The following is a 26,324-nucleotide window of genomic DNA, read 5'->3' on the forward strand; positions in this document are numbered from 1 at the left end:
ACCATTAAAATACTTGTAGAACAGGCAGAGGGATGCAACATTTCGTCGATGAGACAGAGGCTGTAGCTTAGATTCCAGTGCAGGGCCTATCAGATTGGCGACTCTCTTTTGAACCTTGTCTCGGAGCCCAATGTGACACCAATACTCCATACATGGGCGAATGTGACACCAATACTCCATACATGGGCGAATGGTGGCCTTATAGAGGTACAGGATATTTTCGGAAGTTAGTAGTTTTCTAGCACGGTAGATAGAGCCTACCTTTTTCGCAGCGGCCCTGGCAATGCTTTCAATGTAATTGTTCCAACTCATGTTTCCTGTGAACGTTAGGCCAAGCAGTTTGAAAGATATACTCTCAGATAAAGAATCACTGGCCATTGCTATTGGTGGCAGATAAGGTTTCTAGTAATTATTGAAGGAAACCAGTTTAATCTTGGCATCATTAGATGTGACCATCCATTTTTGTCCCCATTCCACTACAGATTGGAGGTCATCCTCTAGTTTTGTTTTGCCATTTCTTTAGATATGTGTTCATTTGTTTTTGTTTTTGATTTATTTAACCTGGCCAGCTAAATTAAGCGTTTAATATGTATTGGATATATATAAAATTTATTCTTTCTGATCTCAGATTGACATCTCGCATGGGTCGCAGTATTTCTGCTTATATATCTATCTAATTGTCGATATACTTATATATACAAATGCTACTGGCGCGATATGCTACCATGTCAGGAGTAGGAGATTGTCACGTCTTGCATAGCTGAACTAAAAACACAAAAAGGACAGAGAGAGAGAGAGAGAGAGAGAAAGAGAGAGAGAGAAAAAAATTGCTTCGCTTTTAACTCGGCTTGAATAGCAACAGATGGTTGCCATAAACTCATTATATTATTTATTTACTCATATTAAGTTGAATTATGGCATTTCTGTTGCTGTGTCACTCTTGAGTTCCAAACAGTATTTCTATTTATCTGACAGCCTTAAATTTTCTTTTATGTAAAAAAAAGATTCATCAAATAGAACTTCGGTCACAATTGTATACGCTAATAACTACATGGCAAGCAAGAGTAAAACCTATAAATCAAACATGCAAAATGTCTAACCCTAATAGCATTTCAACAACAAACGTTAAATAATAGTTAACTTAAAGAAATACTAAGGAAAAAAGGTGCGTGTACCAAAAGGGTTGTGGTTTGCTCGTTCTGACATTAGTTATTAAAGCCTAAAAATTATTAAAACGGACTACTTTATATGCCTAAACATTGATATACGAAAGACTATATAAAGGTTTACTGAATTGCATATTCTTTTGAAAAACCAACTGTAATTAATTCATTTTTCATTTGTTTTTTGTTTCATATTGAATAATTGCTTTCATTCGATTACATAGCATAAGAAATGCTGTCACTTGTGGGGTGAAAAAATCTATAAAATGAGAGACAAAGATCTTAAAAAAAGACAATATTAGGTTTGAGATGTCGTAAGAGAGGTTGAGAACTTTCGAGATCACGTAAGTGACCTCAGGGCCGCAACGACGAGGAAATTAATGTCGTTGAAGAAAGCTAAAAACAAGTTGGAGTTGTTTTGTATTCTTTGTTTCTGTGAGAAAGAGGACAAAACGTGTATTGGTCCGCAGATTGTGTTAAAATGAAACTATTACGCTCAGCTTTATGCATGCATATTGTCTACAGCGTGAATAATTATGTAGCGTTTAGGATAAAAGGGTTCTAGTAAACGCACATATATTCAAGCAAATATTATTAATACAATGGGGAAACTTTGCTTTATGTTTTTTTTTTAATTTTTCGATTTTCTGTACACTCTATTTGTATCAAAATAAAAATTATTAATAAAAGTTCCATAATTGTTGCTGTCACGAGCGTTTAAAATCGTCCACGAATAATCATCAGGTATTGAAGTAAAAATCCGAAGGAGCGAAAATGAGAATTAAAAGTGAAAACTGAAATATACAGTAAACGGCAATAAGTTAAAATAGATAGAGTCGATGAAAAGTCGATTAAAAATTAAAGTATTAAAATCAGCAAGTTCGACAATACGAACTACGCAAGACATCTTAGAACGTTACTGCTTTTCTCGAATGCGATATCATTTATAGTGGATTAAAGGGTTCTATTATATGACGCTTCAAGAATTTTTAATTTTTTAATATTATTTTCATGCTGTATAATTTTTATGTTGTCAACGAGGTCCTTTCGTAGATTGGAGGGGGAAGAGTTACGTGTTTTTATCAAATGTTTATGCATAGAACTATTATTATTAAGATGCATGCTTATTCTCCGGGACAATGTTGTCGTTATATGCCCAATGTATGTATTATTTTCGGAGTTATATATATATATATATATATATATATATATATATATATATATATATATATATATATATATATATATATGTATATATGTATATATATAAAGATATATATATATGTATATATATATATATATATATATAAAGATATATATATATGTATATATATATGTATATATATATATATATATATATATATCGATTTATGGTAACCTGTAAAATAGCTGCTATAGGCTCAAAATTAAAAAAAAAAATAAAATTAAATGATCTTTATCTGGGGGTAAGTCGACTATTCCTATTTCATTCTTCATATGCGCTAATAAACAGTTATAAGTTAAACAATGTTTTTTTTTCATCTCTCGTATATATAAGATTTGAGTTCTAGCCTAACGGACAAGCACGGAAAGCCATATGTTTTGATTTCGATTCTAGCTGATGACAGCCAAGTCATATTTTTATTTGTAAATCATTATTATCTATTAAGTGTATTATAACAATCAGGGGTTCAGTGGCTCTATGAGAAATACAAAATATGCATAAAATAAAATATTATATTTCAGTCTATTTTACAACCGTAAAATGCGGGGTGGCCTGCTAGTTAATTTAAAAAAACTTCTAGAAAACAACATGCAAGTATCGAGCCTATATTTTGAAATTATTTATTTTTTGTTCGTTTGAATTGATTTAGTAAGAAGCAAAATATCTTGTAGTTTGTGACATTTTAATTCGAAAACGTATATTCCTTCGTGTGTTACATTGCTCTCACATTTATTCACAAATGTTTTCAGCAGTGTAACTTGAAATTAGAAATATTATTATGTTTGTTAATCTAGCAGTCTCAACATTAAAGATATGTGTTTTTGTGTCACATTAAAGCTCGAAATAACAATTTTGTTGATATAAAATGTTTAAGTTTAAAATAGAATATCGATTTCATTGCGACACATGAGTACGTAATAATATTTTGAAGGTGAAACATGTAAGTACTTTCTTTTCTATCTCATTATATTTCCTCGTGTTATCAGCGTAGATCATCAGCCTTGACTTTGTATGATATATTATCGAAATTGGATGTAACGGAAATGGGGGTAATTAGAGAAAGGAAGACATCTCGTCAAAATCTCGTTGTTGTCGCTAGCGAGAACGTAATCTTATTGCTTAGATGAAGAATGTCGCCACATAACTTACCTTATTTCGTTCGTATTCCTTATTGCAAGCTTCGAATATCTGCGCGTTCTGGATGGCAATTCCACAAAATGTCGTATACGTCGCCAACAGCTGAAGGCAGAAACGAAAAAAGATAAAATTAAAAAAAAAAAAAGGGAAATAAAACAAATACATATTATGTAGAAGTATACACCATATATATATATATATATACATATATATATATATGTATATATATGTATATATGCGTATGTATGTACGTGTTATAAAATATCTAGGTAATTATACAACCGAAATAACACGAACGGTCTAAAATCATCATTATCATAATAATAATGATAATAATAATAATAATAATAATAATAATAATAATAAACATAACAATAAAATTCACAATAATAATAACAACAACATTATTATTACTAATAATAATAACAAGATTCATCATCATGATAATAATAATAATAAAAAGATTCATAACAACAATAATAATAATAACAATAATAAACAGAGTCATAACAACAACAACAGCAACAACAACAACAATAATAATAATAATAATAATAATAATAATAATAAATATCCATCATAATAATAATATTATTATTAATAATAATAATAATAAGATTCATCATGATGATAATAATAAAAATAATAATAATAATAAAAAGATTCATAACAACAGCAACAACAATAATAATAATTATAATAAAAAAATTCATAACAACAACAACAATAATAATAACAATAATAATAATAATAATAATAATAATAATAATAATAATAATAATAGCAACAGCAAACAATGAGTACGTTTAAATAGGAAATGCAAGAAAAAATACAAACACAAATATAGAAGTCACCAACAGTAACAGCAGAGAGAAAATAGAATAAAATAAGACAATCAGCAAAAACGTTATATCATATGGGAAAAAAAACTATATAGATAAAACTATAGGTATATATGTGTGTTTGTCTATCCGTCCGTATGTGTAAATATTTGAGCGTAAAACTCTTAAATACTAATACTGTCTGGCGAAAGGACAGACCCATCAAATTATCGCCTCATTAGCCTCCTCCCACTTTTTGCCAAAAGATTTGAGACCATAATTAACCATGCTCTAGTCCATCATCTTACAGATGCTAAACTACTGACTGACAAACAATATGGATTTAGACAAGCCCGTTCCACAGCAGACATCCTCACCGTGATCTCTGAACGTATATACCAATCACTGGACAAAGCGGGGGAAGGCAGAGCGGTAGCTCTAGATATATCTAAGGCTTTTGACAGGGTATGGCATGAGGGTCTCCTCAGGAAGATTAGATCTTACGGTATCACTGGTAGAATACTTAACATAATTAAATCCTTCTTAGATAAGAGAAAAATCCAGGTAGTCCTCGACGGTCGCACATCTAAACAATATGATATAAATGCGGGAGTGCCCCAGGGTTATATCCTTGGACCTCTATTGTTCCTGATATTCATAAATGACCTCCCCGACAACATGGCCTCTGAGATGGGTATATATGCTGATGACACTACACGCTATGGCAGACACGACAGGAAGACGAATGAACACATTTCTAAAGAAATGGCAGAAACACTAGAGGAAGACCTCCAATCTGTAGTGGAATGGGGACAAAAGTGGTTGGTCGCGTTCAATGCTGCCAAGACTAAACTAGTTTCATTCAATAATTACAAGAAACCCTCTCTACCACCAATAGCAATGGCCAACGACCCTTTATCTGAGAGTCCATCTTTCAAACTCCTTGGCCTAACGTTCACAGGAAACATGAGTTGGAACAATTACATTGAAGGCATTGCCAGGGCCGATGCAAGAAAGGTAGGCTCTCTCTACCGTGCTAGAAAACTACTAACACCCGAAAGTATCCTGTACCTCTATAAGGCCACCATTCGCCCATGTATGGAGTATTGCTGCCACATCTGGGCTGGTGCATCTGCATCTCTCGCTCCTTGACAAGGTTCAAAAGAGAGTCGCAAATCTGATAGGCCCTGAACTGGCATCTAAGCTTCAGCCTCTGTCCCATCGACGAAATGCTGCATCCCTCTGCCTGTTCTACAAGTATTTTAGAGGTGAATGCTCTGATGAACTGCAATCACTTGTGCCCCCACGACGCGAGCACCCTCGACAAACCCGACAGGCTACTAGATCCCACCCCCACACTGTAGAGGTCCCTAGATGTAAAAGATCTTTTTACTCCAATAGTTTCTTCCCCAGAACCGCAAGACTCTGGAATTCCATTCCAGGTCCCTGCTTCCCCAACAGTACTGACGTGCAGAAGTTCAAGTGTAACGTGAACCGACACCTTGCTGCCCAAATCCCTACATAGTACCCCAGTAGTTGTTGCCCCTGATAGTAGCCCCCTACACCAAAGTGGCAATTTGCCTTGTTTGGGGTGAAAATGTAATAAATAAAAAAAAATAATAATAATAATAACAGGGAGTAGTAAATATACACCAAGGGTGATTCATAATAAATAAGATGGATGAAAAAAAAATGTTTATTTCAACTTGCCGACTTATTTTTACTTACGTTGCTGAATTTTCTAGATGAATGAGAATGTTTTACTTCTTTCTGCGCATGTCAAAACTCCTTTATGAATTTATTTAATATTAAATCTATTCTATTAATCGATTGCTAGAGTCTCTTCCCGATGCAGAGTGTTTTTCATCTAGCTGATGGCCCCCATGTCATCTATTTCAATCTTTTGAAATGACTACTAATACGATATATTAGTGATAATATGATAATCGATAGATAGTGACTACTATATATTAGTGATAATATAATAATCAATAGATAATGACTACTATATATTAGCGTAATTTTAAACATATTTAGCATGTTTTACCAGATCGTACGTTTGGAAATCTATATATATAAAAGCGAAAATGTATGTATGTATGTGTGTATGTGTGTATGTATATGTGTGTATGTATGTATGTATGTATGTATGTGTGTGTGTATGTATGTGTGTTCGCTTTTTCTGTGTGTCTACAAAAAGCTTTTTTCAGAGAAGCGGTCGCTCGCTTCACAACTTTTTAAAACTTTTTATATCACATATAAATCGTAATATCTCACAGTTAACAAGGAAGCTCGCCTGTCTATTTAATTTGCTCGATTTCGGAAAGATAAATATTCAACATTTGTCGCTCGCCGCATGTGGATTAGTCTTTTTCCTATAACATCTTGGGGTGGGGCGTTCAGCAGTAAATGAAATCCCGCAGTCAAACTTGACCTCATTTATTCATTAACACGGTCACCTACTAAATCCAAGTTATTTAATAAATTCAAACGTGTTTCCGTTAGCATGTCGCGGTGGGACAATGGTTAACGTCGCACTTTTTTTTCACACTTTAATTTACAACTTTGCCTCAAGGGTTCGGGTTCGATCCTCATACTTACTTTTTTTACCCCCCACTCCCGGAGTTTCCACACACACCTCCAAACACCCGGGCAACGCCGGGTACTCCTCGCTAGTTAATTAATAAAAGTGAAATATGCAATTCTATACGTCGCCAACATCTACGGGCAAGGAAGAAGAAAAAAAGATAAAAAAAAGAAACAGTAAATAAATGTAGTTATGAGGTGACTTCAATATATTTCCAGACTTTTAAAAAAAAATTTATATGGAGATTTTTATTAATAGTACACACATGGAACACTAGTCCATTTCGAAGTAATCTCCTCCGGTTGCAATGTATTTGTTGTACAGTCCAACAACTTCCATGGAAGTCCTATTACGTGAGCAATCAATAACCATCGTCACAACGTCTTTCATCTCCTTAATTGTCTAATAAAGACAGATTCTAAGGTTTACTTAATGTTAGGAAATAACCAAAATCACATATTTTAGTGAGTGCGAAGAACTGTCTTGATGCGTATATTGGTCAAATAGTCTGTGACAAGGATGGAGTTGTAGACTAGTGCAAATCTTCTGCATTTTCCGTTTATCCTAAATAACTGACACCAAATTAGCAACTTATTGTTTTTATAGACAAACGAGGATCCATAAAATTGTTTATTAGGCTAACTGTTGTGGGGTACAAATCACCCCTATTTGAGAACTAAGTCGAATCACCCAGTCCTATGAATACCACTGGTTAAAGAGACTAAATAGAGACATTCATACCATGTTTAACCGGATGCTACGAACACGTTCCTTTCATACCACTTTAATGGTTCCTTTATTCTTTATGATAAATACATATTATATTTTATACACTTTACACTACTTGTGGTTTATTTCGTTTTTAACCCCTAGCACGAGTCCACAAAACTGGCTGACGAGGACAATTCAAGAACTTCTCCGGCCTAATCTACAATAATTAGTATCAACAACTGAATGACGAATATTCGGGCAACGAATTCACTCTGAAAAGAACAGGCATTAGAAGACAGCATTTGACAACCAAAAGGATTCAAGAAAAAAAAACACGCGGATATTCGAAATAATTTCTTCCTACACTCGGTGTAAATTTGAAACTTCAACAGTATTTATTTTTTCAAAAATTCGGTGAAGAACGGGAAAAACTACTTGTCTACGTTGGAAAAAATAACATTCGAGCGTAAATATCCACTAATACAGGATAATGAACACTTCGAAAAAAAAAGACAATTTTTGCCGAAAAAAGGATTTTACAATGGCGTCGTCAAAAAGCCTTATCTTGCTGTTAAAATAATAAATAAACCGTAAACTACGACTGAAACAGAATTCATAAGACAAATTGCGTGGCGCATTATTATTAATTAACGAGACCAAGTTTTGAGTGAGTACAAAAAAGCATGTCTTGCTCATACGTTTTATGGTTAAAAGGCATTAGCGTTGGAAAAAGGAAATAAAAACTCCTGCAAAAATAAATCATTTATTTTTGCAGGAGTTTTATTAAATTATTTATTTAATTAAATGAGATATTTTATTTTATTAGCTAAAGCGAGTATTTACACAAATTAAAAAATACGTCGGATTTTAACAGATTAAAATGAATTTTTCACTGGTCGAAGGGACTGCACGTCGAAGAAGAAAACAAAAACGATTTCGCGAAGCACGAAAAATAAAGTGTTAAAGAGATAAGGACATTCTTTTTAACACAGATCAAAAAGAATAGCCAATAATAAATAAATGCCATAAACTCTCTTTCATATATAAGTAACTTTTCTTTTTAAGGAAAAAAGAGGAAAAATGTGTAGGATCAACAAGGAATTGAACCCAGTACCTGCTCGTTACGGAAATTGAAAAATAACAAACGAAATCTACTGCTTTCCGTATGAATGCAAACGCCGAATTATTTTCTCATAAAAATTGCCACGCGAGGAAATAAATATATGAAAGAAATATTCGTTAAATAACCAGGTACGAATTTTGTAAAGATTTTTTTATATAGATTTGGTACTATAGGAAACGTAAATCAACGAATTGGGTTGTTTTGTCATCTTAAGTAATTCCATAACGTCCAAAAAAATCAAAATGGACGAGTTGTCAAAACAAATTTAGGAAATGATGAACTTCTTACAATCTTACAAAGTCAACAATTAAAACTTGAAAAAAGGTTCATGAAAGAGAAACAATTGGCAATACAGAAACAAAACGAAGAGAAACAATTAGCAATACAGAAACAAAACGAAGAGAAACAATTAGCAATACCGAAACAAAACGAAGAGAAACAATTAGCAATGCAGAAACAAAACGAAGAGAAACAATTAGCAATACCGAAACAAAACGAAGAGAAACAATTAGCAATACCGAAACAAAACGAAGAGAAACAATTAGCAATGCAGAAACAAAACGAAGAGAAACAATTAGCAATACAGAAACCTAACGGAGAGAAACAATTAGCAATACAGAAACAAAACGAAGAGAAACAATTGGCAATACAGAAACAAAACGAAGAGAAACAATTGGCAATACCGAAACAAAACGAAGAGAAACAATTAGCAATACCGAAACAAAACGAAGAGAAACAATTAGCAATACCGAAACAAAACGAAGAGAAACAATTAGCAATGCAGAAACAAAACGAAGAGAAACAATTAGCAATACAGAAACAAAACGAAGAGAAACAATTAGCAATACCGAAACAAAACGAAGAGAAACAATTACCAATACAGAAACAAAATGAAGAGAAACAATTAGCAATGCAGAAACAAAACGAAGAGAAACAATTAGCAATACAGAAACCTAACGGAGAGAAACAATTAGCAATACAGAAACAAAACGAAGAGAAACAATTGGCAATACAGAAACAAAACGAAGAGAAACAATTGGCAATACCGAAACAAAACGAAGAGAAACAATTAGCAATACAGAAACAAAACGAAGAGAAACAATTAGCAATACCGAAACAAAACGAAGAGAAACAATTAGCAATGCAGTAACAAAACGAAGAGAAACAATTGGCAATACAGAAACAAAACGAAGAGAAACAATTAGCAATACAGAAACAAAACGAAGAGAAACAATTAGCAATACCGAAACAAAACGAAGAGAAACAATTGGCAATACAGAAACCTAACGGAGAGAAACAATTAGCAATACAGAAACAAAACGAAGAGAAACAATTTGCAATACAGAAGCAAAACAAAGACAAAAAATTGGCAATACAGAAACAAAACGAAGACAAACAGTTAAATATTATAAAATATCTCGAAGAAAAACGAGGAAGAGAAAAGAAAGAAATGAACGAACACACATTGGAAAAGCAGTTAGATTTAATGAAAAAAATAAATGAAAAAAAAAGGAAAAAGATCGGAAAGAAATGAATGACAAATATTGGAATTGAAAAAAAAATACATTTAGAGCAAAAAAAACAGTCAGATAAAACAATGGATTTGATAACGCAATTTTCAGTGAATAAGGACAGCGGAGAAAAAACTAGCAAGGTTTTTTTCCCCAAAATGCGATCAGCTATTCAGACATTTCACTATGCCCCTGAGGAAGACCTAACGTTTGAGTCATATTTCAGAAGATTTCAAGACCTTTTTGAAATTGATTGCAGTATATGGACGTATAAAAAGAAGGTTTGTTTATTCTTACGGAAGTTTGGTATATCTGAACATAATAAAAAAGTGGACTATATTTTACCAAGAAAAACCAACGAACTGTCGTTTGAGGAGGTAGTCAAATTATTAATGGAGTTATACTGTCCAAAAAGAAGTCTTTTTCATGAAAGATAGAAATGCATGAATCTTACACGTAAGGAGAGTCAGGACTATACGACATTTGCGTCTATAGTTAATAAGCATTGTGACGATTTCAAATCGCTGTCATTAACGGCAGACAATTTCAAATATTTAATATTCACACAAGGTTTGATAGCCACAAAAGACGCCGATATAAGGCGTCGTGCTCTAAATAAATTGGAATTAGAACCTGATTTGTCGTTTCAGAAACTGTCTGAAGATTGTCAGCGGTTCGTGGCAATGAAGCAAATTCCCAAAACATAGAGGAAACAGGTATCGCGCACATTAAAAAATACGTTTCAAAAGTAAAGGACACCCGCCCGCCACGCATTACAAATGAAGAGGCAAAAATAACCTTTCATAGAATTATCAGGATAGACAAAGTCCTAGGACTCCTTGTAGCAAATATGGAGGACCTCATGGGTAAAATGCATGTCAGTACCAAAGAGAAAATAACATGTGACCTATTCAAGCGAGCAGAGCACAAAGCCTCATATTGCAGAGCAAAAGTAGCAAAAACGAGCTACGTAAAAATTGCAAAAATGGACTCTTCACCAACAGAGAACATAAAGAAGTATGTTACGGTGAGAATCAGAAATAAAGAAGTAAAACTGCAGCTCGATTCAGGGTCGGATTTATCAATTATAAATTTTTACACGTGGAAGCGAATAGGAAAGCCCAAGATGATAAAGACGAATAAAGTTCCAGGATCGGAAACTAGTGAAAAAATAAATTTTGAAGGTGAGCTAGTTATTAATGTGCCACTAAAAAGAACGACAAAAAGCTAAAAGTGTTTGTTCTAAGGGATGCAACGAATTTATTCGAGACCGATTGGATTCAGGAATTTGAATTTTGAGACTCGCCAATGAGTAATTTTTGTCACAAAGTCGAAAACTTAACGGCCAAAGCCGACAAACTCAAAAAGAATCTCAAAAAATCTTTCCAGGTGTTTTCTCCGAAAAGCTTGGATGCTGCATAAAAATAAAGGCGATATTCGAATTGCTGGACAAAGCAAAACCAATATTCAAAAAGCCACGGAGCGTACCGTTTTCTTCGAGCGAAAACATTGAAAAAGAATTGGAAAGATTAGTTAAGACTGGGATTTTAACCCCTATTATCTATAGTGAGCGGGTAGCCCCCACCATATACGTGAAAAAAATCTAAAGAGATTAGGGTATGCGCGGATTTTCCGACAAGATTGAATGCGGCGCTCAATGACCATCACTACCCACTACCAAACCCAAACGAAATATTCGCTAAGTTAAATGACGGAAACAAATTTTTAAAAATAGACAAGCGAGGCGTACCTACAAATACCAGTAGAGGAAGATAGCTCGAAACTTTTGTGTATCTCAACGCACAAAGGACTTTATAAATTCAATAGATTAGCATTTGGTATAAAAGTAGCACCTACAATTTTCAAACAGGTAATCGATACTTTGCTAAGCGGTTTCGATTTCACAATAGGCTATCTGGACGATATTCTTATGCGTATCAAAATGTTGAACAACATAGAGATCATGTATTTTAAGTGTTTGAAAGAATAAAAGAATACGGATTCACATTGAAAGAAGCAAAATGCGATTTTTTGAACGAATTAAATACCTGGGTCATATCATAGATAAGGACGGGAGGAAACCCGATCCAGACAAGTCCACAGCTATAAAACACAAGCCAAAACCTCATAATTTAACTACATTGCAGAGTGTTTTAGGGCTCGCGAACTATTATCAAACGTTCATTAAGAACATGCATGAATTGCGTGCGCCATTGAATGTACTATTAAAAAAGGACAAAAATGGAACTGGACGCCTGGGTTCCAGGCAGCGTTTAAGAAATTTTATTTAAGTTTAAGAAATATTTATCCCTGACTCCTTTCAATCCAAAACAAGAGATTATTGTCGCAACTGACGCAAGTTCTTATGGGATCGGGGCGTACATTCTACACAAGATGCCTGGTGGGTTTACTAAGCCGATTGCCCATGCGTCAAGGACTTTACTTCCTGCCGAGAAGAATTACTTCCAAATCGAAAAGGCAGCGCTGGGGATCATATTCGGTGTCACAAAATTCCACCGACTTTTACACGGTCGTAAATTTAAATTACAAACTGAATATAAGCCGCTTAGAACCATCTTAGGCTCTAAAAAAAGGTCCGCCAACTTAGACAGCCAACAGACTGCAAAGATGGGGGATCATACTACTGAGTTACGATTTCAGTATGGAATTTCGTACATCTGTGAAGTTAAGTCACGCAGACGGATTGTCGCGATTAATCCCGAGATCAAGGGAACTGCTAGAAAACACAGTAATAGCGTCGCAACAAAGTGAAAAGGACTATACACAAATACTGTGTAATACGGTCAAGGAACTGCCAGTCACTTTGGAAGATATGATAATGGAGGCTGAAGAAGATAGTTTCATCAATGAAATGAAACAAAAAATTTAAATCGGATGAATTGGCGGTGGAGGTGTATACTATGCACAATGAGTTGTACTGTTGTACCGAGAAAAAAGTAGTCATCCCAGCTACAATACAATAGTAAATTCTAATGGGTTTTCATACGAGGCTCCCTGGGGCTACGCAAAAGAGCCTCATGACATCCTACATTTACTGGAAGAGTATGGATACTGATATAGAAGGCACGATAAAGTCGTGTAAGGGATGCGCATTGGCTGCAAAATCGCCCCAATACAATTAAGCCCGTAGCCTAAAGCGGACCACCGATCGCAAAAAATACACTAGATTACGCAGGCCCATTCGATGAAAACTATTATTTAATAGTGGTAGACAGTTTTTTTCAAAATGGCCTACAGTATTTCGATGTAAAAGTCCAATAACAAATTTTACAATCAGTGCTCTTCACTAATTATTCGCTTGGTTTTTTTGTGGTTGATTGTCTAGTGTCAGAGAATGGCACACCATTCCCTTCAGCAGATTTTAAAAGCTTCTGCGAGGATTTCCAGGTTAACCACATAACGAAGCAAACCTATCATCCCCGATCGAACGGTCCGGCAGAGAGGTTTGTAAACACGTTTAAAAGAGCCCTGAGGAAGGCTAAAGGAACGCTCTCAGAAAAAGTGTTACAACAGTTTTTTGCAAGTTCACCGAATTACACCAAACGGAAGGACTTCATCGAAGATGTCGACGGCAGAGTAAATGTTTGCGATAAACATTAGGCTGGTCTTCGAGAAACCTTTACCAAAACAGGTGAAACTGCCAAATCCTATAGTTCCTTAAAAGAGGTATTTACCTGGTGAAAGGCATTTTTCCAGGTACACAAAAATAATAGCACGATGTGGAGAACTACGAAAGGTCCAGAAAGGATCGGGCGGATGGTCTACATTATCGAAGGTCCAAGATTTACGCACAAAAAACATTTAAACCAAATTCGGAAACGTATAACTGATGACGAAAGACAACCGCCTACTGAACAAGAAGAAGTAATGGACCAGATATAAGACACGTCCGACTTGGTAACACCATAAGCAGTCGGACAACGGCGGTCCTCCAGGAAAAGGAAAATGATCGACCCGATAGAGATAAACCCCAGGAAAAAGAGCTATACGATCATCCCAGAGGAATGAAAAGCTTGGGAGGGGGGCTGTTGTGGGGTTCAAAACACTCCTACTTGATAACTAAGTGAAATTAATCAGTTCTATGAATACGACTGGTTTCAGAGACTAAATGGAGGCGTTTATATAATGTTTAACTGCATGCTACGGACACCTGGGGCATGATCTTGGTCATTTGCACGGTGGACGAAGTATCCACACCTCAAAGATGAAACTTTCTTAGCTTAAAGCTTACATTTTTATGCTTACTTTTTTAAAGTCAATCAAATCTAACCCTCTTTTTTCGTTTGTGTTCATATCATTCTATGTAGTTTTATTTTATTTTTATTTCTCACACATCTTAACCATTCTAAATTCACTTATTTTTAAACAATTTCCTGACTAATTTCTTTCTTTTTTACCATGTCACATCGAGGTAGTAGTGGGGGGGAGCCTATTAGTAAGGCGCAGAGACACTATCACAGTGATTCGACAGAAAAACCCAGTGGTAGATCTTGTTTCTTGTCTAGGGCAATTAACGCCGTTTTCCCACTCCCGACAAACCCCTCCCCTAAAACTGGGCACTTGAGAGTGCTTGAGTACCACATATGCCTGAGCAATTAGGTTGGGTTGACCTTCCTCTGATGGGTTTAGGGTACCGGATTGACAGTTACTGACTGCTATTTCCGACTGGTAGTACAGGGGACCTAACTCTTTGGTAGCGCTTCGGGCGGCTGCTCTATCAACAGTTGTATAATATCGGGATGTTTGTAGTGCCATGTCGCGCATGGAAAGGGGCCCTGCACTGATCCCCGGTGGGCTTTCCTGAGGCCACAGTCATAGTCGAAGAAGTGTCAGCTGATGGTCTACTTGTGATGCATGTGTGATACTCTACATAACCTCCTGTTCAGCTCTCCCTTACCTAACTAAAACTCGTAAAAAAATATGATGACAGTACAATAAAAAAATAAGCTTAAACCAGGCTTAGGGTCAAACAAATCCAACATGCATCCTCCCTTGAGGCTTGCATTCACAAATATCCGTGGGCTTAGAACAAATTTAGCTGATGTTGAACCATTTCTCCTAACAAATACCCTAGATATTTTAGCGCTAAGTGAGACAAACCTACACTACTCCATCCCTTCTAACAACTTTAACATGCCTGGATATCTCCCACTCTGCCGTAAGGACTCTGACAGACACATGCACGGACTTGGAGTTTACATTCGTAATACCCTCCCACTGACTAGAGAAACAAACCTAGAATCGGATGATTAAGCCTTTATGTGCTTTAGACTAATCATGCAACAAAACATTAGCTACTTTTACTTTCTCTATTGCTCTCCCTCGACCCAAGCCTGCACCATAATAAACACAGTCTCTGACAGCATAAACACAGCACTCTCCATCGACACTAGCGCCCAAGTACATGTATTTGGTGACTTTAATGTCCATCACAAAAACTGGCTTGGATTCTCTACTTACACAGATGCAGCAGTCAGCACAACTCATAGCTTTTCTATATCTCACTCCCTATCACAAATTGTTACTTTTCCAATCCGTTTCCCTGAACAGGAAGAACAACGCGCATCACTTTTAGATGTGTTTTTGACCACAGTTCCTGATGACTGTATAACGAATGCCGACAGCCCACTTGGGAGCAGTGATAATGGTTGAAAGCGTCCTAAACTCTAGAGACAAAACTGAAGAGCCAGTGCTCAAAACAACGAGATATTATAAAAAGGCTGACTGGGAAGCCATCAGAGATCTTATCAGAGATGCCCTATGGGGAAATATTTTTTCTCTTCTTGCTGAACAGTGTGCAAACAAGACCACTGAATGGTTCAAAACTGTAATGGAAGCACATGTTCCCATGCGGAAATTTTATAGTAAGCCCCACTCTCCTCAATGGTTTACTTCGACTTGCGCAACTGTCATTGCTCAAAGGCAGCATGCATACCGCAGATTTAACCGACATAAGTCCAGCTCAAACAAACAGAAGTACATAGAAGCTAGAAGTAACGTTAAGAAAGAAATAGCGACAGCTAAGAGAGAATTTATGGAAACCACTAAAAAACGCATCGAAGCACAAAAACTAGGAACTCGTGACTTCTAGAAAATCTACAACAGTGTAGTAAATAATGGGCAATCAACAATCCCCCCACTAAGCAACAATCACGAGGTTGTTTGCTCAGCAACCGAAAAGGCTAACATGCTTGCCAGTCGGTTTGCCTCAAAATCCACACTGGATCCTTCCAACCACCCCCTACCTGACTTTCATATGCGGACAGACGCCACGTTAGACGATCTACAAATCACCCCTGCTCAAGTACATGCTATCATAAAAAACCTTGACACTTCAAAAGCATATGGACCCGATCTCATCCCAGCTGTGCTATTAAAAAAGAGCTCATCTTAAGTAGCTCCAGTTCTCTCCAAACTCTATAACAAATGCCTTAATGAATCTTGATTTTCGGGATGTTGGAAAACTACATCTGCGGTACCAGTATTCAAGAATTCTGGCGAAATAACTGACCCATTAAATTATCGCTCCATTAGCCTCCTCCCACTTTTTGCCAAAAGATTTGAGACCTTAATTAACCACGCTCTAGTCCGTCACCTTACAGATGCTAAGCTTCTGACTGACAAACAATATGGATTTAGACAAGCCCGTTCAACAGTAGACATCCTAACTGTAATCTCTGAACGTATATACCATTCACTGGACAAAGCGGAGGAGGGAAGAGCGGTAGCTCTAGATATATCGTAGGCTTTTGACAGGGTATGGCATGAGGGTCTCCTCAGGAAGATTAGAACATACGGTGTCACTGGTAGAATACTTAACATAATTAAATCCTTCTTAGATAAGAGAAAACTCCAGGTTGTCCTCGGCGGTCGTACATCTAAACAATATGATATAAATGCGGGAGTGCTTCAGGGGTCTATCATTGGACCTCTACTGTTCCTGATATTCATAAATGACCTCCCCGACAAAATTTCCTCTGAGATGGGTATATATGCTAATGACACCACACTCTATAACAGACACTACAGGAAAACAAATGAACACATATCTAAAGAAATAGCAGAAACACTAGAAGATAACCTTCAATCTGTAATGGAATGGGGACAAAAATGGAGTGTCACGTTCAATGCCGCCAAGACTAAACTAGTTTCATTCAATAATTACAAGAACTCTTTTCTACCACCTACAGCAATGGCCAACTACTCTTTATCTGAGAGTACATCTTTCAAGCTCCTTGGCCTAATGTTCACAGGAAACATGAGTTAGAACAATTACATCGAGGGCATTGCCAGGGTCGCTGCAAGGAAGGTGGGCTCTCTCTACCGTGCTAGAAAACTACTAACACCCGAAAGTATCCTGTACCTCTATAAGGCAACCATTCACCTATGTATGGAGTATTGCTGTCATATTTGGTCTGGTGCATCGGCTACTAGTCTCTCGCTCCTTGACAAGTTTCAAAAGAGAGTCGCTAATCTGATAGGCCCTGAACTGGCATCTAAGCTTCAGCCTCTGTCCCATCGACGAAACGTTGCATCCCTCTGCCTGTTATACAAGTATTTTAATGGTGAATGCTCTGACGAACTGCAAGCACTTGTGCCCCCCACGATGTGAACATCCTCGACAGACCCGACAGGCTGCAAAATCCCACCCCCACACTGTAGAAATCTCTAGATGTAAAAGATCTTTATACTCCAGTAGTTACTTCCCCAGAATCACTAGACTTTGGAATTCCATTCCAGGTCCCTGCTTCCCCAACTCTACTGACGTGCAGAAGTTCAAGTGCAACGAAAACCAACATCTTGCTGTCCAAATCCCTACATAGTACCCCAGTAGTTGTTGCCCCTGTTAGCAACCGCCTACACCAAAGTGGCAATGTGCCTTGTATGGGGTGAAAATGTAAAAAACGTTCCTCTCATACCACTTTAGTGGCTCCTGTATTCTTTATGATAAATACATATTATTTTTATACACTTTATACTACTTGTGGTTTCTTTCATTTGTGACCCCTAGCACGGGTCTACAACACTAAACAACTCTGGGATTCTGACTCCTTACAACTCCAACACATCTCATCATCCCTCAAAGACTCCCTGTTTCCTTGAATCTTTCATGCCACTCTTAAACTGACGTTTGAGTCATGCAATGCGGTCCCAAATTAATCTAAAGCATTTAATAACTTTCTGTGGCATTTTTCCAGTTTGAAACAGAATTTTATTGCATATCGATCTCCTAGATTGTCCTCATATTCAGATTGCCTTTGTGAAATTCACTAGCTATGAAACTTCAACTTTAGTAGGGTGTATTCCAATTCTTGTTGTAGCTGTTCATTTGAACCCAAAATTATAAAAATAGGTCAGTCATCTCATACGATATTTACCAATAACATACTAAATTTTCAAGAGTCCCCGATAATTTTTAATGCCTGTACAAAAGTCTGGAAACTTATTTAACGCGCCTTGTATAGGCATGCCTCTTTTCTTTATATCTTATTCAATAGAGCGTTTACCAGTCGTGAGAAATGGGTTCTGTTAGAAACCTCCTATGTCACCTCCTTGTCTCCTCAAGATGCTATCTCTCACAACGCAAGACCGCCTATACACCCAAGCAAAATCATTTTTTGTGTTGGGTAGACAAGTCTTTATATGGTTCAGTATAAATTGCAACCAATGTGTCAAACTACTGACTACAGTCCTTTGCATGCAGTAATTGAAACGTGTGTAACAAGCATTGTGCTAGAAGGAGCACACACTGGTAAATCGCAAAACTACGTTTTCCTCCATAACAACGCAAAGCCGCATGTCGCGCGAATGGACAACCATACAGAAACTTGGATTGGATACTATGTGTCATACACCTCATTCACCTCTACTTGCGTCGTACGATTAACAGCTCTTCGACTTCGTAAATAATCATTATCCTGGGAAATCACCGATAGTGCAAAACTTATGCTAGGCCTTTACGGGCCTCCTGGCGCTTAAACTTCCGAGTTCAAATGGACACCTAGAGAAAGATGATTGCGTCTACTTCGGAAACTAAATAAACGTTTAATATACTGTAATGCATTTTTTCTTTTCATCCATAACGGACGGACACACACACACATACACACACATACATATATATATATATATATATATATATATATATATATATATATATATATATATTATATATATATATATATATATATAGTCTGTTTATTATACAAAAATGTATGTGTTACATATGTGAATACAAGTTTCAGTTGAGTCCCTATTTAAAGAGACCCATTTCGTCAGACCAAAGAAGGAAACTTATTGAAACTAAAATCACAGTTCAATTTGTTTTGTATGTAAAGCAATATCCGGATGTGGATTATATTTTGAAAGAAAAAAGAAGTATATATTTTATGAACCTGGACAGTAGAGATTTTTGGGTGGATTGGATGGTAAGATAAATAAAGAGAGTAAGAGTGTGAAGGGGATGAAAAGGAGGAAAGTACAATCCTCTCTGGTTAGGCTATCAAAACTCGGAAGATCTCGGCTTCATTTAAAACCAGACGGTTGTCTCTGTGTTGTCTTTGATCTGCCACTCTATTTTAAAACTACATGGCTTGTTTTATTTCGAGTGGCATATTCGTTATTAATCTTTTTTATTGATAAGCTTTATTTATTCATTTTATTCCTTGCTCTTATATTGATTTGTTTTTTTCTCGTTTTCAGGTATTTATTAATCCGTTTGCCTATATTTCAACACAGCAATTATATATATATATATATATATATATATATATATATATATATATATATATATATATATATATATATATATATATATACTTCAGAATTAAATTATCTAACAATCAGCTGGTGTGGAAACCTGTGATTATAAGCCTTACAACATATTATTAGCAGTAATATTCTATGCGTATGAATTGATCGATATACAATATAGAGCAAATAAATCAAATGTTAGTCATTCAATAAATTTTAAAATTTATGACGCGAAATCGTTAAATATCAAATACAAAAGATTTTTATTATGCTATGTAAGATCTGTGTAAGACAAGGAATACATTTGAAATATTCTAACTCCTTATCCTATAGGATTTCGATGTCTACCATCTCTTCAGAAGAGAAAAATAATTATTTGCTAATATTTTCTCCTCTGAAGAGGTGGTAGACATCGAAATCCTATAGGATAAGGAGTTAGAATATTTAAAATGTATTCTTTGCTTTACATCGATCTTACACAGAATAATAAAAATCTTTTGATTTGAAATTTAACCATTTTACTTTTTTTTCTTTTTTTTTTTACACAGTGATCACCACTTATCAAAGCCCGGAAGCCACTCAGGGATTTTTACATTTATTGAATTTTTACATTTATTGAATGACTAAAATTATATATATATATATATATATATATATACATATTTACCTATACACACACACACACACATGTATACTATATACATATATATATATATATATATATATTCAATACCGAATTAACTCTGTAATGATAATAACTAAATCTGCATGAATTGAATGATAGTAAAATTTATTTTACGACCATGCAAGGCCGGACTCACACAGCTAGTGTGCCTTTATAGTTGTATGCATATGATATGTGTCTAAATTAATAACCAAATCATTATCCATCTACTTTATTCTACTATTGCATAAAATACACTTTGTGTGTGTGAATTCTTCCCTCATGGGTTCCGAAATGGCTGAACCTATCTTTTGCAAATCTCACAAAAATGATAATTTGTATGTCGGACAGTGTTGTTAGATATATTTTGTACAGAAATTCATTCGATAATATCGAAAATCGAAAAATTCCGAACTTTTAGATAAAAAAAACATAAGATTTTACGTTACACCAGCAAAGGAGAAAATTAAATTGTACCAAATCATTTCTTCTTAAGAAAAGTCTGGATATATTGATCAGTGGTAGAGCATTCGACAACAGATGAAATGCTTACCTGTTAAATTCTGGGTGTACCTGACCATTTTATTTTAATTGTTGTTATTAGTGAGTTCGATTTACGATAAAAGAAGATGTACTATTAAAAATCGCGGCATATCATTTTATCGTTTGCATATTTTAAACCCGAACATAAGTCGGAAGTGATTTTCCATGGCCCAAAATATAAAATGGGGTGATATTATAAGCAAACACACAGGGACTATAATGAACGGCAGTATTATTATCATTTTTTATTTATTCTGTATTTTTTTTTTTTTTGCGAATAAGTCCACTGGACTAATTATTGCTCGTTAATGTATATATATATATATATATATATATATATATATATATATATATATATATATTACATCAGAATTGATGTATATATAAATTACATCAGAATTGAGGTATATATAAATAATATAAAAATTGGTTTATATATAAATAAAATCAAGAATGACATATATATAAATTACATCAGAATTGATGTATATATATATATATATATATATATATATTACATCCGACTTGATATATATATATATATATATATATAAATAATATCACAATTGATGTATATATAAATAAAATCAGGATTGCTGTATATATAATAACATCAGAAGGTATGTATGTATAAATAACATCAGAATGTATGTGTATCAGAATTTATGTATATATAAAGTAGATCAGAATTAATGTATATATATATATATATATATATATATATATATATTACATCAGACTTGATGTATATACAAAGTACCTAAGAATTGATGTATATATAAATAACATCAGGATTTATGTATATATAAATTACATCAGGATTGATGTATATATAAAAACCATCAGAATTGATGTATATATAAATTACATCAGAACTGATGTATATATTAATTACATCAGGATTGATGTATATATAAATTACATCAGAATTGATGTATATATAAATTACATCAGGATTTATGTATATATATAAATAACATCAGAATTGATGTATATATATATAAATTACATCAGAATTGATGTATATATAAATAGCATCAGAATTGATGTATATATAAATAACATCAGAATTGATATATATAGATTACATCGGGATTTGCGATCTAAGGTTTTCAATCATTATATCCTGATTTTGTATATTATAATTCGTACTGTTATCCACATCTTCATAGTTGCGGACTGTTATCCTCATCTTCATAGTTGCGGACTGTTATCCTCATCTTCATAGTTGCGGACTGTTTTCCTCATCTTCATAGTTGCGGACTGTTTTCCTCATCTTCATAGTTGCGGACTGTTATCCTCATCTTCATAGTTGTTGTTTCGCCACGTTTCAGTTAACTATTCTCCCTGCCTTCTTTAGCTGATTACAGTTAAGAAACTCAGCAATTACTCTTACTTCGCAGTTAACCACATTAAAAAGATCAGAGGAGCAGTTGACCAAAACGTAGTGAAACAACAACTATAATGATGGGGATAACAGTACTCAAACAAATAAATAAATAAATACCTTGACTTTGATCTGGGTAACAGGAGGTAAAAGTGGTGCAAAACTGTTTTCTTTGTGGAATTTATTTTGCCTGTCCTCAGACAGGTATTCTACTTATTAGTACATATAATATAGGAGAGTATCACTAAGTAAAAGGATCCTGAATATTACATTAAACTATATCTGATAGTGAGACCCCAGCTTGCGGGCTTTAGGGAGTTTGGAGCCACCATTTAATTGCTATAGCTCCCAGGTCCACTCTGATACAAAGTGGTAGTACTTGTTAGGGTCTGAACTATGGGTTAAATAAAAACTGACTTGAAAAAAAAACAAAAAAAAATCTTCAAAATTACTGGATTCGGCATTAAATAACCAGAAAAAGAAGGCTGATATGTCGTAAAACAAAAACAACCAACCAAGTAAAAGTGTAAGTCGTTATATATATATATATATATATATATATATATATATATATATATACACATATATATATATATATATATATTATTCTACGATATTGCGTTACAAGTATTTCCTTTTATTCTGTTAGATTTGGCGAATGAGAACTTGACGCCAAGATAAAAGAGTATGTCAATCTGACTTTAATCGAGGACATAACCCATACTTTACAGATAAGCAACTGAAGTACCCTTTGCATGCAAAGCTGAAGAACACGAAATCAGTATGACGTGTACTCAATCTCATCTTTCTTCCACTTTTGTTACCATGGTGACTGCAGAAGTTAATGCACATCTCCATTTAGCCATATGGCGCATAAATGCGTATTCGAATCCTTGTAAAACGTGCCATGTCGGTCTCATGTTTATCTGAGATAGAATTTGCATCGCATAATAACACGTGGGAAAAGATGCTTCTTGTTTTTACATTTAAACTTCTTCATATAAGTGTAGTAGTTACCTGCAACATGTGCCACAGTTTTAACCTCCCCTATGTGTAACACGGTGTAATTGCAATTTAATTTAATAATATCATCCTAACTTTTTTACCATTAAAAAATAAGCTTCAAATAAACTACTAATATTTTTTAAAAATTTTATAGCATACCAAAATAAAGAAAATGCAGGAAAAAAATCGTGTTTACATTATCGACGCTTTAAAACAACGTTCCTATGTAGCGACGTTTTTTATGCCGAACACACACCAATGTTTTAAAATCTAGCAGAAATGAAACAATAGTCATATCTTCCTGAATTTTCGATATTTATTCATTATTAAATAAACTTAAATATGAAAAGTGGGTTTTGTTAAATATATTAGAGGAAATATTTTCTAACTGTTTTCTTATTGCAGCTTTGACTTAAAAATCCGTAACTTAATTTTACCAATCTTGTCTTCAAAAAAGATTTCAGAACAAAAAAGAAAAAAAAATCTTTTTTTTTTCAAATATCTATAAACGAATATTGTCTTGTTACATGTAAAACGAAAAGAAAAAAAGTCGCCCATGAAAACGAGAATCTTCCAAATTAAAACCTTAAACTGTTGCCTAACCTCAAATGTAAATTAATTCAAAATTAAGCCGACTTCACAAATTGATAAAAGTTCATTGTTGGGTTTTAATTATAAGGTGAAGCTCGATTATTCAAACCCGATATATAAAGCAAAAAAAAATAAAAATAAAATAAAAATAGACAAAGAAATTAAGAAAATAAATAAATAAAAGCATTACTCCCCCTCCCCAACATACACACACAAAGTCGACCATATCTTTATGTACCAGGAATTAAAGTCTGTTAGCTTCCCATTTCTGATATGACCTGAAGAAGGGTGGGTCGCATTGTCCAGACTCTTACGCTAAGGTTAAAATATGTTTCTATCTAACTTTTGAAATCTATTTGTGCTAATTACCGCTAACTGTTTTCTTATTACAGCTTTGGCTTAAAAACCCGTAATTTAATTTTACCTATCTTGTCTTGCTTTTTTTTCTTTTTTGTTCTGAAATCTTTTTTGTCAAATATGCTATTACCCAATATTGTCTTGTTACATGTAAAACAAAAAGAAAAAAAGCTACGCATGAAAACGACGACCTCCCAAATTAAAACCTTAATCTATTATCTAAACTCAAATGCAAATTACAAAAAATTAAGCCGACTTCACAAATTGATAAAAGTTCATTATTGGATTTTAATTATGAGGTGAAGCTCGGATGATTCAAACTCGAGATAGATAACGCCAAAAATATCCCCACATTAATATGGGAGGGGAGATTATCTTCAAACAACGTCCTCAACTGATAATTGAGCACCGGACTTATACTAAGTAGATATTAATAAGTCCCTCGTCCTATTCCCTTTTTTTAATGGAGAGTAGATAATGCAGTGGGTGTGTTATCGGCAGCTCCAGTAACTCTCGCTTCTCCTTTTTTGTCCCTCAGTCCTAATACAAATGAGTGATTTTTCTGACAAAGGGTGAAGAAAAAGCTGTTTTCCATGTCGGTGGTACTTCGTGAACAGTGGTATGAGATGTCGGAAATTGTTCTGCTTCTATGTCTATCCTTGTGGCCATGTCACTAGTAAGGGTGCTGGAGGTAAACGTTTCGTCTTGGCTGACGTTATCCATCTGATAGTCAGGGACCCGAACATTGGATTAACCATTAAGGAGGCTGTCCTATCAGCAGATGCAAAGTACTGGTGCTGGTTTATTGCCATTTGGTGAATGGATTCTGGACCATGCAGTAGTCTGTGGTGGGGCCTCTCGATTCCATACTAGTGGGTAATTGTTACGGCTTTACCTTATACTGTGCTACATAAAAAATTCCTGTTTTTTTTTCTCTCTTACTTTCCAATCTCTCTCCTGCTCTAAACAAGTATGCCGACCTGTTCCACAAATCCCAAAACCTCAACATGAAATATCTCCAGAAAAAAAACTCGAATAAACCTAGAACCCCATCTTCTAATGTAGACCCCTACTACCATGTCTCCTCCAACATCAGGGGTCTACGTTCCAACCTTCCAGAGGTTGAAACCCAATTACAGGAAACGAAACCGGACATATTCTTTCAAAGCGAAACTGGGATAGGGTCGACTACTTCTCTAGATGAGTTCATAATTAACGAATACTCTAACTTAATATCTAAATCTGACCCCCATTAGCCGCATAGGAATCATTTAAAGAGTTGAGCATCTCTTGGAAATACTTCTGTATGAGAATACCATGTAGGGCATCAGAGATTAGCACACACACACACATACACACACAGATATATATATATATATATGTGTGTGTGTGTGTGTGTGTGTGTGTGTGTGTGTGTGGTAAGACCTCGGAACAGTGCGTATTCCATCGTGATATCTTCATTATTTGAAGGCCGAACTAAAATATCTCACTAGTAAAAACACCGGATAAAAAATGATTATATACAATTTTACAAGCGAAATAATAAAAAGGATGAAGGTTCTATATTCCTCCCCAAGTTAACATTAACTGGAAGCCAAAATTAAATACTTCACAACTGAAAACAACTGTAGAAGCCTACAAGCTGTTTCTTTCACAACACAATATCTTCAGTTCTTCGCGTGCTTCATAGTGAGTCTCCGCTACATTTCATGTAGAAGATGTCATTCTATTCCAAATAGTAATATA

General features: G+C 34.8%; 1 protein-coding gene across 1 annotated transcript in view; it reads right to left on the minus strand.

The window, feature by feature from the left end:
* Nucleotides 1-26,324, minus strand: part of LOC145258141 (dual 3',5'-cyclic-AMP and -GMP phosphodiesterase 11A-like) — a 1,328,815-nt gene that overhangs the window by 767,656 nt on the left and 534,835 nt on the right. Inside the window, exon 4 of the mRNA XM_080115926.1 lies at nt 3,517-3,606. Coding sequence (XP_079972052.1) covers nt 3,517-3,606 — 90 coding nt within the window. The remainder of the gene's footprint in view (nt 1-3,516; nt 3,607-26,324) is intronic.

This window comes from Euprymna scolopes, chromosome 33 (genome assembly GCF_053919585.1).
Source record: "Euprymna scolopes isolate OS-2025 chromosome 33, ASM5391958v1, whole genome shotgun sequence".
NCBI lineage: Eukaryota > Metazoa > Mollusca > Cephalopoda > Sepiida > Sepiolidae > Euprymna > Euprymna scolopes.